Consider the following 15460-nt stretch of genomic DNA (forward strand, 5'->3'; position numbering starts at 1 on the left):
CCTCAGCTGGGGCCAGAGCCAGGGGCAGTGGCTTAGGTCCAGCTATGCCCCCCCTAAATGTTCCTCCATGCCTCACCCCAGCTTGGAGACCACTGATTTAGGGTATGTCTACATTTGCAGCTGGGGGGAGGGAGAGTGATTGCCACTTCAAGGCAAAAATATGCATTAATTCTGATAGAACTAGCATGCTAAATGCAGTTTAGCCACAGTAGTGCAAGGGGTTAGTTGTCTGAAGTGCAGGGGTAGGGTCTCAGACAGGCACACATTCCATGTAACTAGCCCATCCCCCTGCTCATGCTGCTGTGACCACTTGTTTAGTGTGCAATTCTAGCACGTTTTTCTTCAAATTAGGAATCAAATCACAACCCTACCTCAAACCGTAGCCTAAACCTTAGTAGCAGAATACATGAGGCAGAAGCCTATGTTCAGGGGCTGTTTGATTCAAGCAGACTTTGCTATTGAAAAGACCAGTCCAGCTGAAGCTTTAGAAGAGAACCTGGATGTCTTGACTGCAGATAAAATTAAATGCAGAATGAAAAGGCTACCATTAATCCTGCCTGTGAAGGACTGTTTCAGCTCCTCCCCTTAAGCCATAACCATCTGTAAACTAGTTTCCAAAGTTAATCTAGACCATTAGAAATCTGACTAATCATGTCTAAATGTTTTCGGAAGGAAATGTGACAATGACAATCCACTTGTTGCTGGTAACAAGGGTGCTTTAGGTTGTTGGTATGATCCAAGTTTAAAAAACATTGTCAGTAATAACTATGTACATAAACATGCAAGTTGAGGAATAAATGAAATGCTCCACTTTATTAAGAAACCAAAAATACAAAACTGATGGATTCATGTACTTAATTGAACACTACTGAAAATTATTTCACTTAAAAACTTCCATTTTGGTGTGTATAAGTGCCAGTATATTTAGTGTTAAAGTTGACATTTTCCACTATCTGTGCTGCAATAAGCTATTTTCAAATTTAGAACTTGGTGTGGTTTGGTAAAGACTTATGTAGTTCAGTCAAGCATGGAATTTGACTCAAGTTTTAACTAATTGTAACTTCAGTGGAAAGTGAGTTACAATGCTTAGCGAAGAGCCCATTTCACTGTATACACTGAGGAACACTCAGCCTTAACTATAGCAGAACAGTAGCTCTGCTATAATTTGTACATCACTTAATATAAACAGGTATATTGACAACTAGTTTCTGGCTACTATAGTATGGAGCCCTCTGACTTTCAAAGTTCATTTTAATAGATCAATCTTCAGTTCTGGTTTGCAATTGTTTAGTTTTTGTTTTTGTTTTTTTTTTTTTTAAAGGCAGCATGGAGGTTGAGCTTGGTACTGTTTTCCTAGAAAAAGAATCTCTGCAAGCAATATCTGTATTTCAAATCCAGCTATTAGGAACAGGTTTAGACCTGCATTTTACACTTGTTTCAATCCATTTACACTTGCCAATCCTTCAGGGACTGTCTACATGGTAGGGTAATGTGCACAAGGGGGTGGTGATTTTAAAAAGCATATTAACACATGCAGTAGTTGGCCCATGTCAGCCATACTTGTACACATTTAAAGTTCCCTGTTGCATACACCAGGGAACTTTTAGTGTGCACAAGCATGGTCTACGCAGACTAATGCCCCCCAAGCACACATTACTTTAACCTGTAGACAAGCCGTCAGATGTTGACTGCTTTTATTTTCCCTAGTTAAGTTACACTTCAGGTTTTAAAAGTCAGTGTTTAAATCAGGTAGGCTTTGAGCAGCTTGTAAGAGCTTACTAGATTGCTTTTTAATTTACTACTTGTTGCATACGTATTCCAAGTGTGAAAAATCAAATTAACATTCAATACTATATTAGCATCTATTCAAGGATAGGAGACATTTAAATTACTCCTAGCAATGCATGAAAGTTCACTTGTTTAGATATTTGAAATACAACTTTATTATGACCTAAACAAAAAAGGAATGGGAATGACAGTAACAAACAAGATTTACCACTGAATACTGTGATGTGACTGCAGCAGTCTTAGTTAGATTTGAAACTCAAGGGGGAAGTAATTGCAGTCCAAAAAAAACAGCTAGATATGCAGGTCCAAAATATGAAGGAATTTTTTTTTTTTTTTAAACTGCCACATTCACTCCGAAGCCCATTCATCTCTCAGCATCCCAAAGATTAAGCACATGTTCTGCTCAGCTAGATAATAAAGTGGCAAACACGCTGCACCACTGACATCACAGGACAGTTGCCTATAAAACTAGACTTCTGACGCTGGGCTCCAGCTTCATCCCTTACAGGTCATCATCTTCATCTGGCAGGGCAGTGGTCTGAGCAATCTGAAACAGAGAAAATTATATTTACAACTAGTTATAGAGTTTGAACCCCTTATAGCAGTTGATTTCTCAGGCATCAATGTTAGAGAAATGGACAAACATTTGCAACTCTGTACCATTTTGTTAGAGCAGTTACCTGTAAGTCTTGCTCATACTGTGCTGCCAATGCTGGGTCCATAACAACCTCTGGGGGTGCAAGAGCAGGCATGGCAACAAACTCCAAGTTGGGATCTCCAATTAGCTTCCTGGCAAGCCAGAGGAAAGGCTTCTCAAAGTTGTAGTTACTCTTAGCTGAAATATCATAGTACTGCAAAGAGAGAATGGTCATATATACACACACAAAATATGTTAACACATCTACTGTTGGAAAGTCAGACCTTGTTATACTGCTAAGTTTGGCTCTGACCAGCATCTCAACTGCAAGGTCTTCACCTGCTTTACTCCCAGTGATTTTTGCCAAGCTAAAGTGGTTTGGCACACGATAGAAACAGGCCACTAAACAGTCCCGTAACAAAAAAGCAAGTTAAGACATTTCAGTTGTCTATCAAGGCAACAGATTTCTGGAACCTAAACCTTGATTTTTATTCTAGTAAGAATCTGATTTTATTTTTCTTAAGTGCACAAGACTTAGTGAAGAGCTCCACTCTGAACAGGTTCACATTTGGCTGCTCTGAATTTTTATCAAATTCTAATGAATGTTATGTTACCCTTTTTACTGTGTTATCAGCTTCTTTAAATGATGAAGAGCTTTATATCAAGACTGAGGTCAGGGTCCTACATCTCAGGCAGAAGTCAATATTAGTCCTAATGAAGGGAATATAGCACCTTTAACCTCCTATCTGAGTCAATTGTTAAGATGCTCAATTCTGTTCTTATGGAAAAAAAGAAGCGATTTGATGTTTTACTGCATTTGTAGTTAACTATCATTGGTAATGAGAAATGCATAAGTGCTCAGCATTGCATTTTACCTTCAAAATAAAAGAGCTGCAATAGTACTGTTTAGGTCAATAGACTAAAATCAAAACGTAAGATTCCTGAAAACAGACAGCCATCATACCTGAAGATTCTTCTTCCTGTGGAAGACAATTGACTTTGCCTTGACTTTTCTGTCCTTAATATCCACTTTGTTGCCACACAACACTATAGGGATGTTTTCACATACTCGTACCAGATCTCTATGCCAGTTAGGTACATTCTTGTATGTAACTCTTGATGTTACATCAAACATGATGATGGCACACTGAGCTGAAAGATAATTCAAGCTTTTATATTATTTATTGAAATGTATACTAGCGCTGGATGAAAGATATATGAATGGGTGGTCCTCCTGTAAGTACAACCCTCCGTCCGTCCACTCTATTTCACACTTCTAATTTTCCGCCTAAGAATTCTGTCAGGATACCTCCTGCTTAATAAGCAAAAAGAATATAGGAGTTCCTTAGGCCAGCCCGGGATTATTTGCCTGCTCACATTTTAGGGCCCAATCCTACAAACACTAAGGCACCCAGTAAATTTATTCATGCAAGTAATCCTATTGAAAACCATGGTATTACGTGGACAGGGCACACACAGAGCCTTCCCCAAGAAGTTTGATTTGCCCAAATATTTATCAAAAACATGATTCAAATAGGTGTAAACCTGTCTCAGACAACCTATCCTGGCCTCGAGCTACTTGAGAGCTTATGGTATATATCTCAGGATGACCTTGTGTCTCCCACCCTAGTCCAAGGAGCTTTTCAAAGAACAAAGAGGCCAGACTTGGTTGCTCATATTTCTAAAGGCAGGTAAGAGGACAGACTCTTTAGAGATGTTCTGCAAAGAATTAAATACACTCAACTGAGTCAAATACATAAGGAATTTAGAAAAATTTAAAGGGAAAAACTCCTGTTTAATGCAGTTTCCAATTCTCTTTAAAGGGGCACTTTAAGCCTGGCAAGTGATTTCTTGATTAGTTTGTTATGCCATTTAACTTTACTGGAGAGTTCCACAGATTATTAGAAAACAATATACAGAATAGTGTGACTACTTCCTCATGCTGACATGGCTACAATTGGCTTAGGGTGCGATGCTCTTTTTTGTACAACTGTCATATTTCTGACCCCTCCCTGTAAAGTTATGGGGGAGTTACTGTAAATATTCTGCAGTTTTACACTTACCCTGAATATAATAACCATCCCGCAGACCACCAAATTTCTCCTGACCAGCCGTGTCCCATACGTTAAATTTAATAGGGCCTCTATTAGTGTGGAACACCAGAGGATGGACTTCAACACCCAGTGTAGCTGTAATTAAAACATTAAATTTAGAAACTGCTTATGTAATATTTGAAACTAGTACTAGAATTCTCCAAGTGTTTAAACATACCTACATACTTCTTTTCAAATTCACCAGTCAAATGACGTTTTACAAATGTTGTTTTACCAGTACCACCATCACCAACCAAGACAAGCTGTTGAAAGATTTCAGAAAACAAATCAAGCCAACACATTTTAAAGTTTCTTTATAAAACAACTGTCACCTACTAACCACTTTCAGGTAATTTTTAATTAAAACACCAATCCTATAAATTTTCTCCATGTAGGGGGATTACATGGTTTCGTTTTTTTAATTATAAGCTACCTAAAAGCAGTTAATGGCCAGCTTGTTATATATTTCATTCTTTGACATTACCTCAATTTCAAGTTGCCTTATGCAACACCATATAGCTTTCAATGAAAATAAAAGTGTTAAATTTGGTTCTATCAGTTACAGATTATTAAATCCAGATAAAAGAACATTCTAGATTTGGCCTTAGAGTGCAGGTTCTTTAAGAACATCTTCTTAGAATGTTGCATAGAACCATTTCAATTTTAAAAAATTGGATCAGTTAACAAGACCGTCCTACAGTGCTTGTAATTGAAACACTACAAGTGTTGGACAAGCACATTAGAGCCACAGCATGAAGTTGACCTGCATTGTCCAAACCAAGAAATATGCAACAGTATTTGAGTTTTTAGAAAAGAAAAAACTATTTACCTTCCCTAGTGTTTAATAGGACATTAAATAATAAATAATTTGTGTAAAATAGGAAGACAACCACAAATACCCAAGATTTATACACACTCTCTCAGACTCCTTGCTATAACACTGCACTAAACAGCAAACTACCTCAAATGAGTTTTTCCTGCCATCTGACATTTCCACACAACACAGGAAAGTAATGGGGTAAGTTAGGAGACTACCTCAGAGCAAAAAAGTGACAAAGGAACTAGGGAGAGGAAGCATTTGGAAGTACTTTTAATTCATAATCGGCTTAGATTTTATGTTGTGCACCACAACGATTTAAAGAGTTTAAACAAACTACAATTCGAATTAGGAACAACAGCTAACATGCATGGCATAATGGAAATTCACTCTAGGCCCTAGCCTGTGAAAACTTACTGTACAATGGTAAGTAGAGTAAAAACCTCCGCTCCAAACCCACGGCTGCGCTAACGCCAGCCAGGAGTCATATATGAAGCTACGCCAGCGAGTCAGACCTGCCCGCACAACGCCAGCTCCTTACCTTAAACTGCACTTGGGGCTCTCCTTGGGCGGCCATGCTGGGTCTGCGGGAGAAATGGCAGCATGAGAGCTCAGCCCGCCAGACAGCGCAGGGCCCGGTGCTCTGCGCTGTGCTCACCGGCCGCCTCCGGCGCAGGGGCCCGGGCTCCTCCCAGCCCGCCAACTGCCCGCGTGGTCCCGGCCCCATTCATCGGGACAGGAAGCGCCGCGCCGCATGGGGCGCGAGAACGAGCGATCATGGCGGCCGCACTTCCCCCCACCCCCATCCTAGAAAGGGAGCCGCCTGAACCCACTTTCGCCAGGCCCGATACGGGGGGACTGAGCCACGGGGCCTGCAAGGCGCCCCCCGGGGAAGATGAGTTTGGACTCGCCCCCGGGGGTGCCCGCCCCAGTTCCCTCCTTCCGCGCCAACACCCCGCCGCTCACGGGAGACCATCTCGGTGCCTATCAAGCGTCGGCCCGGGCTTGGGACTCCGGAGAGGCCCAACCTGCCTGCCGCTCCCCCACCCCTCTAACGGGCCTCGCGGCCTCCCAGCGCCACGATGACAGAGCAACGCGCGCCACTTCCCCTCCCCCCCCGCGGATACCCAGGCCGCATCAGGCCCCTGCTCTGCTCCTCCAGCCAGGCCTCTCCCGCGCCTCATCTGGCGAGACACCCCATCGCGAAAGAAAGGAGACGGGAGCGGCCCCCAGCCAGGCCTCACCTACCCCCCCAGCCCCGTTACTAGGCAGCGACCGGCGACTACCATCGCCCTCGCTCATCCCTCTATCCCTTCCTAAGCCCAACCCACTTCCCTCGAGCCCTACGGGGAAAGGGAGGAGGCCTGGCCCCGTTACCTTCCCGAGACGTCTCTCGGTGTCGCTCCCCTCAGTGACTAGGCGCTGGAAAGATGGCGGAAGCGCGGTTCAAATACCCGGAGTGCGACGCCGCGCGGACACAGTGAGAGGAGGGAGTGGTCTAGCGTCACGTGATAGGAGGGGTGGGCGGTGAGTTCCCTTCCTCCGACAGCGCGCGCCGCTTTGGGAGGCGTTTTTCTAACCGCCGGTGGAATGCTGGGAGACGACGCGCAAGCGCTACGTTAGCTGCACAGAGCGAAAAGAGAATCAATCGCTCTTCCGGGTCTAGAGACGCGGGAATCAAGACACTCGCGCCCCGCCCACGCGATGTGACGTAGAACGCTCGCTCTGGTCCTGGGCTCGCTCGTGGCCCGTGCTCAGAAGCCGGGCGTGCGCCCTTTGCGCGCGCTGTCCCACCCCCCATTACTTCCTCCGCTCCACGCCCCTGCCTAAAAAAAGTCCTAGGCGGAGCTGGGCCTTCCTCAGCCCTTCTGCGTCCGCAGGGGTCGGGGGTTGAGCGCGCTTCGCCGTTTCCGCCCTCAAAGGGCCTCGTGTGCCCAACCCAACCCTGAGGGGAGACCAGCCCTCCCGGCTCTACAGGCAGCCCCGCCCTTCGTGCGGTGTTATTAGCTCCCGGTCCGGCGCTAAAGCTGGAGTGTAGACAGTGGCGATGGAGGAGCAGGGTGGCGAGGGGAGGCGCTCTAGGGGTATGTCTACACTACGGAATAAGGTCAAATTTATAGAAGTAGGTTTTTTAGAAATCGGTTTTATATATTCGAGTGTGTGTCCCCACAGAAGTGCATTAAGTGCATTAACTCGGCGGAGTGCTTCCACAGTACCGAGGCTAGAGTCGACTTCCAGAGCGTTGCACTGTGGGTAGCTATCCCACAGTTCCCGCAGTCTCCGCTGCCCATTGGAATTCTGGGTTGAGATCCCAATGCCTGATGGGGCTGAAACATTGTCGCGGGTGGTTCTGGGTACATATCATCAGTCCCCCCTTCCCTCCCTCCCTCCGTGAAAGCAAGGGCAGACAATCGTTTCGCGCCTTTTTTCCTGAGTTACCTGTGCGACGCCATACCACCGCAAGCATGGAGCCCACTCAGGTAACTGTCACCGTATGTCTCCTGGGTGCTGGCAGACGCGGTACGGCATTGCTACACAGTAGCAGCAACCCATTGCCTTGTGGCAGCAGACGGTACAATACGACTGGTAGCCGTCCTCGTCATGTCCGAGGTACTCCTGGTCACCTGTGTGAGGTCGATCAGGAGTGCCTGGGCAGACATGGGCGCAGGGACTAAATTTTTGGTGACTTGACCAGGTCATTCTCTTTAGTCCTGCAGTCAGTCGTATTGAACCGTCTAATGGTGAGCAGGCAGGCAATACGGATTGCTAGCAGTCGTATTGTACCATCTTCTGCCGGGCAGGCAAGAGATGACGATGGCTAGCAATCGTATTGTACCATCTTCTGCCGGGCAGGCAAGAGATGAGGATGGCTAGCAATCGTATTGTACCATCTTCTGCCGGGCAGGCAAGAGATGAGGATGGCTAGCAGTCATATTGCACCATCTTCTGCCAGGCAGGCAAGAGATGAGGATGGCTAGCAGTCGTACTGTACCATCTTCTGCCGAGCAGCCATGAGATGTGGATGGCTTGCAGTCCTTCTGCACCGTCTGCTGCCAGCCAAAGATGTAAAAGATAGATGGAGTGGATCAAAACAAGAAATAGACCAGATTTGTTTTGTACTCATTTGCCTCCTCCCCTGTCTAGGGGACTCATTCCTCTAGGTCACACTGCAGTCACTCACAGAGAAGGTGCAGCGAGGTAAATCTAGCCATGTATCAATCAGAGGCCAGGCTAACCTCCTTGTTCCAATAAGAACAATAACTTAGGTGCACCATTTCTTATTGGAACCCTCCGTGAAGTCCTGCCTGAACTACTCCTTGATGTAAAGCCACCCCCTTTGTGGATTTTAGCCCCCTGAAGCCAACCCTGTAAGCAGTGTCGTCAGTCGCCCCTCCCTCCGTCAGAGCAACGGCAGACAATCATTCCGCGCCTTTTTTCTGTGCGGATGCCATACCAAGGCAAGCATGGAGTCCGCTCAGCTCACTTTGGCAATTAGGAGCACATTAAACACCACACGCATTATCCAGCAGTATATGCAGCACCAGAACCTGGCAAAGCGCTACCGGGTGAGGAGGCGACGTCAGCGCGGTCACGTGAGTGATCAGGACATGGACACAGATTTCTCTGAAAGCATGGGCCCTGCCAATGCATGCATAATGGTGCTAATGGGGCAGGTTCATGCTGTGGAACGCCGATTCTGGGCTCGGGAAACAAGCACAGACTGGTGGCACCGCATAGTGTTGCAGGTCTGGGACGATTCCCAGTGGCTGCGAAACTTTCGCATGCGTAAGGGCACTTTCATGGAACTTTGTGACTTGCTTTCCCCTGCCCTGAAGCGCATGAATACCAAGATGAGAGCAGCCCTCACAGTTGAGAAGCGAGTGGCGATAGCCCTGTGGAAGCTTGCAACGCCAGACAGCTACCGGTCAGTTGGGAATCAATTTGGAGTGGGCAAATCTACTGTGGGGGCTCCTGTGATGCAAGTAGCCCACGCAATCAAAGATCTGCTGATATCAAGGGTAGTGACCCTGGGAAATGTGCAGGTCATAGTGGATGGCTTTGCTGCAATGGGATTCCCTAACTGTGGTGGGGCCATAGACGGAACCCATATCCCTATCTTGGCACCGGAGCACCAAGCCGGCGAGTACATAAACCGCAAGGGGTACTTTTCAATAGTGCTGCAAGCTCTGGTGGATCACAAGGGACGTTTCACCAACATCAACGTGGGATGGCCGGGAAAGGTACATGACGCTCGCATCTTCAGGAACTCTGGTCTGTTTCAAAAGCTTCAAGAAGGGACTTTATTCCCAGACCAGAAAATAACTGTTGGTGATGTTGAAATGCCTATATGTATCCTTGGGGATCCAGCCTACCCCTTAATGCCATGGCTCATGAAGCCGTACACAGGCAGCCTGGACAGTAGTCAGGAGCTGTTCAACTACAGGCTGAGCAAGTGCAGAATGGTGGTATAATGTGCATTTGGATGTTTAAAGGCGTGCTGGCACAGTTTACTGACTCGCTTAGACCTCAGCGAAACCAATATTCCCACTGTTATTACTGCTTGCTGTGTGCTCCACAATATCTGTGAGAGTAAGGGGGAGACGTTTATGGTGGGGTGGGAGGTTGAGGCAAATCGCCTGGCTGCTGGTTACGCGCAGCCAGACACCAGGGCGGTTAGAAGAGCACAGGAGGGCGCGGTACGCATCAGAGAGGCTTTGAAAACCAGTTTCATGACTGGCCAGGCTACGGTGTGAAAGTTCTGTTTGTTTCTCCTTGATGAAACCCGCCGCCCCTTGGTTCACTCTACTTCCCTGTAAGCTAACCACCCTCTCCTCCTCCCTTCGATCACCACTTGCAGAGGCAATAAAGTCATTGTTGCTTCACATTCATGCATTCTTTATTCATTCATCACACAAATAGGGGGATGACTACCAAGGTAGCCCAGGAGGGGTGGTGGAGGAGGGAAGGAAAATGCCACACAGCACTTTAAAAGTTTACAACTTTAAAATTTATTGAATGACAGCCTTCTTTTTTTTGGGCAATCCTCTGTGGTGGAGTGGCTGGTTGGCCGGAGGCCCCCCCCCCCGGGTTCTTGGGCGTCTGGGTGTGGACGCTATGGAACTTGGGGAGGAGGGCGGTTGGTTACACAGGGGCTGTAGTGGCAGTCTGTGCTCCAACTGCCTTTGCTGCAGCTCAACCATACACTGGAGCATACTGGTTTGGTCCTCCAACAGCCTCAGCATTGACTCCTGCCTCCTCTCATCACGCTGCCGCCACATTCGAGCTTCAGCCCTCTCTTCAGCCCGCCACTTACTCTCTTCAGCCCGCCACCTCTCCTCCTGGTCATTTTGTGCTTTCCTGCAGTCTGACATTATTTGCCTCCACGCATTCGTCTGTGCTCTGTCAGTGTGGGAGGACAGCATGAGCTCGGAGAATATTTCATCTCGAGTGCGTTTTTTTTTCTTTCTAATCTTCACTAGCCTCTGGGAAGGAGAAGATCCTGTGATCATTGAAACACATGCAGCTGGTGGAGAAAAGAAAAGGGACAGCGGTATTTAAAAAGACACATTTTATAAAACAGTGGCTACACTCTTTCAGAGTAAACCTTGCTGTTAACATTACATACATAGCACATGTGCTTTCGTTACAAGGTCGCATTTTGCCTCCCCCCACCGCGTGGCTACCCCCTCAACCCTCCCCCCTCCCTGTGGCTAACAGCGGGGAACATTTCTGTTCAGCCGCAGGCAAACAGCCCAGCAGGAATGGGCTCCTCTGAGTGTCCCCTGAAGAAAAGCACCCTATTTCAACCAGGTGACCATGGATTATATCTCACTCTCCTGAGGATAACACAGAGAGATAAAGAACGGATGTTGCTTGAACGCCAGCAAACATACACTGCAATGCTTTGTTGTACAATGATTCCCGAGTACGTGTTACTGGCCTGGAGTGGTAAAGTGTCCTACCATGAAGGACGCAATAAGTCTGCCCTCCCCAGAATCCTTTTGCAAAGGCTTTGGGAGTATATCCAGGAGAGCCGCGAATGCCAGGGCAAAGTAATCCTTTCACATGCTTGCTTTTAAACCATGTATAGTATTTTAAAAGGTACACTCACCGGAGGTCCCTTCTCCGCCTGCTGGGTCCAGGAGGCAGCCTTGGGTGGGTTCAGGGGGTACTGGCTCCAGGTCCAGGGTGAGAAACAGTTCCTGGCTGTCGGGAAAACCGGTTTCTCCGCTTGCTTGCTGTGAGCTATCTACAACCTCGTCATCATCATCATCTTCTTCGTCCCCAAAACCTGCTTCCGTATTGCCTCCATCTCCATTGAAGGAGTCAAACAACACAGCTGGGGTAGTGGTGGCTGAACCCCCTAAAATGGCATGCAGCTCATCATAGAAGCGGCATGTTTGGGGCTCTGACCCGGAGTGGCCGTTCGCCTCTCTGGTTTTCTGGTAGGCTTGCCTCAGCTCCTTCAGTTTCACGCGGCACTGCTTCGGGTCCCTGTTATGGCCTCTGTCCTTCATGCCCTGGGAGATTTTGACAAAGGTTTTGGCATTTCGAAAACTGGAACGGAGTTCTGATAGCACGGATTCCTCTCCCCATACAGCGATCAGATCCCGTACCTCCCGTTCGGTCCATGCTGGAGCTCTTTTGCGATTCTGAGACTCCATCATGGTCACCTCTGCTGATGAGCTCTGCATGGTCACCTGCAGCTTGCCACGCTGGCCAAACAGGAAATGAGATTCAAAAGTTCGCGGTTCTTTTCCTATCTACCTGGCCAGTGCATCTGAGTTGAGAGTGCTGTCCAGAGCGGTCAAAATGGAGCACTCTGGGATAGCTCCCGGAGGCCAATACCATCGAATTGTGTCCACAGTACCCCAAATTCGACCCGGCAAGGCCGATTTAAGCGCTAATCCACTTGTCAGGGGTGGAGTAAGGAAATCGATTTTAAGAGCCCTTTAAGTCGAAATAAAGGGCTTCATCGTGTGGACGGGTGCAGGTTTACATCGATTTAATGCTGCTAAATTCGACCTAAAGTCCTAGTGTAGACCAGGGCTAGGACACCTGGCCGCCTCGCAGGCTCTAATTCGAAGCAGCAAAAGGACTCAATCGGGAGTAACAACTTCAGGATCTGCCCCTTGTGTCCCAGATGGAAAGATTACACATGCCGATGAAGTGAGCTGAAGCTCACGAAAGCTTATGCTCAAATACATTTGTTAGTCTCTGCGGTGCCACAAGTCCTCCTGTTCTTTTTGCGGATACGGACTAACGCGGCTGCTACTCTGAAACATGCCTTTTTATCATCTTCACAGTTGGAGTTACTGTTCTTTTCCATGCTCTGTTTTGCTTTCCACAGGAATGTATGTGTAAATAAAGCATAACCTGTTTAATGGAGTGGTTTACGCATCAGATATGTCTACACTATGAAAGTAGGTCGAATCTTTAGAAGTCTTTTTTTAGAAATCGTTTTTATATCGTGGATTTTGTGTGTCCCCACACAAAATGCTCTTAGTGCATTAACTCGGCGGAGTGCTTCCACAGTACCGAGGCTAGCGTTGACTTCCGGAGCGTTGCACTGTAGGTAGCTATCCCACAGTTCCCGCAGTCTCCGCCGCCCATTGGAATTCTGGGTTGAGATCCCAATGCCTACTGGGGCAAAAACATTGTCGCAGATAGTTCTGGGTACGTGTCATCAGGCCCTCCCTCCGTGCAAGCAACAGCAGACAATGGTTTTGCATCTTTTTTCCTGGGTTACCTGTGCAGACGCCATACCACGGCAAGCATGGAGCCCGCTCGGCTCACTGTCACCGCACGTCTCCTGGCTGCTGGCAGACACGGTACTGCATTGCTACACAGAAGCAGGTTATTGCCTTGTGGCAGCAGACAGTGTAATAGGCCTGATAACCATCGTCATCATGTCCTAGGTGCTTTTGGCCACGTCGGTGAAGTCAGGAGCGCTTGGGCAGACCTGGGTGCAGGGACATAAATAGGAGTGACTCGACCAGGTCATTCTCTTTAGTCCTGCCGGCAGTATTGCACCATCTTCTGCCGAGCAGCCAGGAGATGAGGATGGCTAGCAGTCCTACTGCACTGTCTGCTGCCAGCCTAAGATGTAAAAGATAGATGGAGTAGATCAAAACAAGAAATAGACCAGATTTGTTTTGTATTCATTTGCTCCCCCCTCCCTCCCTTCCTCCCTCCGTGAAATCAACAGCCAACAATCGTTTCAGTGAGGTCTGTCAGGGGTACCTTCAAAAGTTTAATGGAGATTCAGTCCTGCCTGGAATACCAGGAGGAGGGATAGCTCAGTGGGTTGAGCACTAGCCTGCTAAACCCAGAGTTTTGAATTCAATCCTTGAGGGGGCCATTCTGTGTGACAGTTGTTTTTGTTTCTCCTTGATGTAAAGCCACCCCCTTTGTTGATTTTAATTCCCTGTAAGCCAACCCTGTAAGCCAAGTCATCAGTCGCCCCTCCCTGCGTCAGAGCAACGGCAGACAATCGTTCTGCGCCTTTTTTCCGTGCCGACACCATACCACAAGCATGGAGCCCACTCAGATCACTTTGGCAATTAGGAGCACATTAAACACCATGTGCATTATCCAGCAGTATATGCAGCACCAGAACCTGGCAAAGCGAAACCAGGCGAGTAGGTGATGTCAGTGCGGTGACAAAAGTGATGAGGACATGGACACAGACTTCTCTCAAAGCATGGGCTCTAGCAATATGGGCATCATGGTGCTAATGGGGCAGGTTCATGCCATGGAACGCCGATTCTGGGCCCAGAAAACAAGCACAAACTGGTGTGACCGCATAGTGTTGCAGGTCTGGGATGATTCCCAGTGGTTGAGAAACTTTCGCATGCTTAAAGGCACTTTCATGGAACTTTGTGACTTGCTTTCCCCTGCCCTGAAGCTCAAGAATACCAAGATGAGAGCAGCCCTCACAGTTGAGAAGCGAGTAGCAATAGCCCTGTGGAAGCTTACAACGCCAGGCAGCTACCGCTCAGTCAGGAATCAATTTGGAGTGGGCAAATCTAATGTGGGGGCTGCTGTGATGCAAGTAGCCAGCACAATCATTGAGCTACTGCTATCAAAGGTAGTGACTTTGGGAAATGTGCAGGTCATAGTGGATAGCTTGGCTGCAATGGGATTCCCTAACTGTAGTGGGGTGATAGATAGAACCCATTTCCCTATCTTGGCACCAGAGCACCAAGCCAGCGAGTACATAAAATGCAAGGGGTACTTTTCAATAGTGCTGCAAGCACCGGTGGATCACAAGGGACATTTCACCAACATCAGCATGGGATGGCCGGGAAAGGTACATGATGCTCGTGTCTTCAGGAACTCTGGTCTGTTTCAAAAGCTGCAGAAAGGGACTTTCTTCCCAGACCAGAAAATAACCATTGGGGATGTTGAAATGCCTATAGTTATCCTTGGGGACCCAGCTTACCCCTTAATGCCATGGCTCATGAAGCCATACACAGGCAGCCTGGACAGTACTCAGGAGCTGTTCAACTGCAGGCTGAGCAAGTGCAGAATGGTGGTAGAATGTGCATTTGAACGTTTAAAAGCACGCTGGTGCAGTTTACTGATTCACTTAGACCTCAGCAAAACCAATATTCCCACTGTTATTACTGCTTGCTGTGCACTCCACAATATCTGTGAGTAAGGGGGAGACCTTTATGGTGGGGTGGAAGGTTGAGGCAAATCATCTGGCTGCTGGTTACACGCAGCCAGACACCAGGGCGGTTAGAAGAGCACAGGAGGGCGCGCTGCGCATCAGAGAAGCAGTGAAAACCAGTTTCATGACTGGCCAGGGTACTGTGTGAAAGTTCTGTTTGTTTCTCTTTGATGAAACACCCCCCTCCCCTTGGTTCACTCTACTTCCCTGTAAGTGAACCACCCTCCCCTCCCCTCTTTGATCAGCACTTGCAGAGGCAATAAAGTCATTGTTGCTTCACATTCATGCATTCTTTATTAATTCACACAAATAGTGGGATAACTGCCAAGGTAGCCCGGGAGGGGTGGGGGAGGAGGGAAAAACAAGGCCACACTGCATGTTAAAACTTAAAAAATTTAAAACTTATTGAATGCCAGCCTTCTGTTGCTTGGGCAATCCTTTGGGGTGGA

The 15460-nt window shown here is 47.5% G+C and overlaps 2 protein-coding genes across 2 annotated transcripts; both read right to left on the bottom strand.

Annotated features, from left to right (window-relative positions):
• Window positions 1–1291: 1291 nt before the first annotated feature.
• Window positions 1292–6847, bottom strand: RAN (RAN, member RAS oncogene family). The gene is made up of 7 exons (XM_074972434.1): window positions 6713–6847; window positions 5877–5919; window positions 4697–4781; window positions 4489–4614; window positions 3390–3577; window positions 2469–2639; window positions 1292–2335 (listed from the first exon to the last, which is right to left on the bottom strand). The coding sequence occupies exons 2-7, from the start codon at window positions 5910–5912 to the stop codon at window positions 2291–2293; spliced, it is 651 nt and encodes a 216-aa protein (XP_074828535.1). The 5' UTR covers window positions 5913–5919; window positions 6713–6847; the 3' UTR covers window positions 1292–2290.
• On the bottom strand, window positions 6840–12352 carry LOC141999539 (uncharacterized). The gene is made up of 3 exons (XM_074973079.1): window positions 11448–12352; window positions 10551–10859; window positions 6840–6958 (listed from the first exon to the last, which is right to left on the bottom strand). The coding sequence occupies exons 1-3, from the start codon at window positions 12028–12030 to the stop codon at window positions 6840–6842; spliced, it is 1011 nt and encodes a 336-aa protein (XP_074829180.1). The 5' UTR covers window positions 12031–12352.
• Between the last annotated feature and the right edge of the window lie 3108 nt (window positions 12353–15460).

Source organism: Natator depressus, chromosome 15, assembly GCF_965152275.1.
Source record: "Natator depressus isolate rNatDep1 chromosome 15, rNatDep2.hap1, whole genome shotgun sequence".
Classification (NCBI taxonomy): domain Eukaryota; kingdom Metazoa; phylum Chordata; order Testudines; family Cheloniidae; genus Natator; species Natator depressus.

What these genes read in the sequence shown, in the direction of transcription:
- RAN (XM_074972434.1), bottom strand. Translation starts at nt 5,912, where the DNA reads ATGGCCGCCCAAGGAGAGCCCCAAGTGCAGTTTAAG. An exon ending in ATTTGAAAAGAAGTATGTAG is followed by an intron (nt 4,615 to 4,696) that starts GTATGTTTAAAC and finishes TTTTAATTACAG; the next exon opens with CTACACTGGGTGTTGAAGTC. An exon ending in AGTATGAGCAAGACTTACAG is followed by an intron (nt 2,336 to 2,468) that starts GTAACTGCTCTA and finishes TCTCTGTTTCAG; the next exon opens with ATTGCTCAGACCACTGCCCT.
- LOC141999539 (XM_074973079.1), bottom strand. Translation starts at nt 12,030, where the DNA reads ATGCAGAGCTCATCAGCAGAGGTGACCATGATGGAGTCTCAGAATCGC. An exon ending in AGGCGGAGAAGGGACCTCCG is followed by an intron (nt 10,860 to 11,447) that starts GTGAGTGTACCT and finishes TTTCTCCACCAG; the next exon opens with CTGCATGTGTTTCAATGATC. An exon ending in GCTGTTGGAGGACCAAACCA is followed by an intron (nt 6,959 to 10,550) that starts GTATGCTCCAGT and finishes CGCTCTGTGCAG; the next exon opens with CTAACGTAGCGCTTGCGCGT.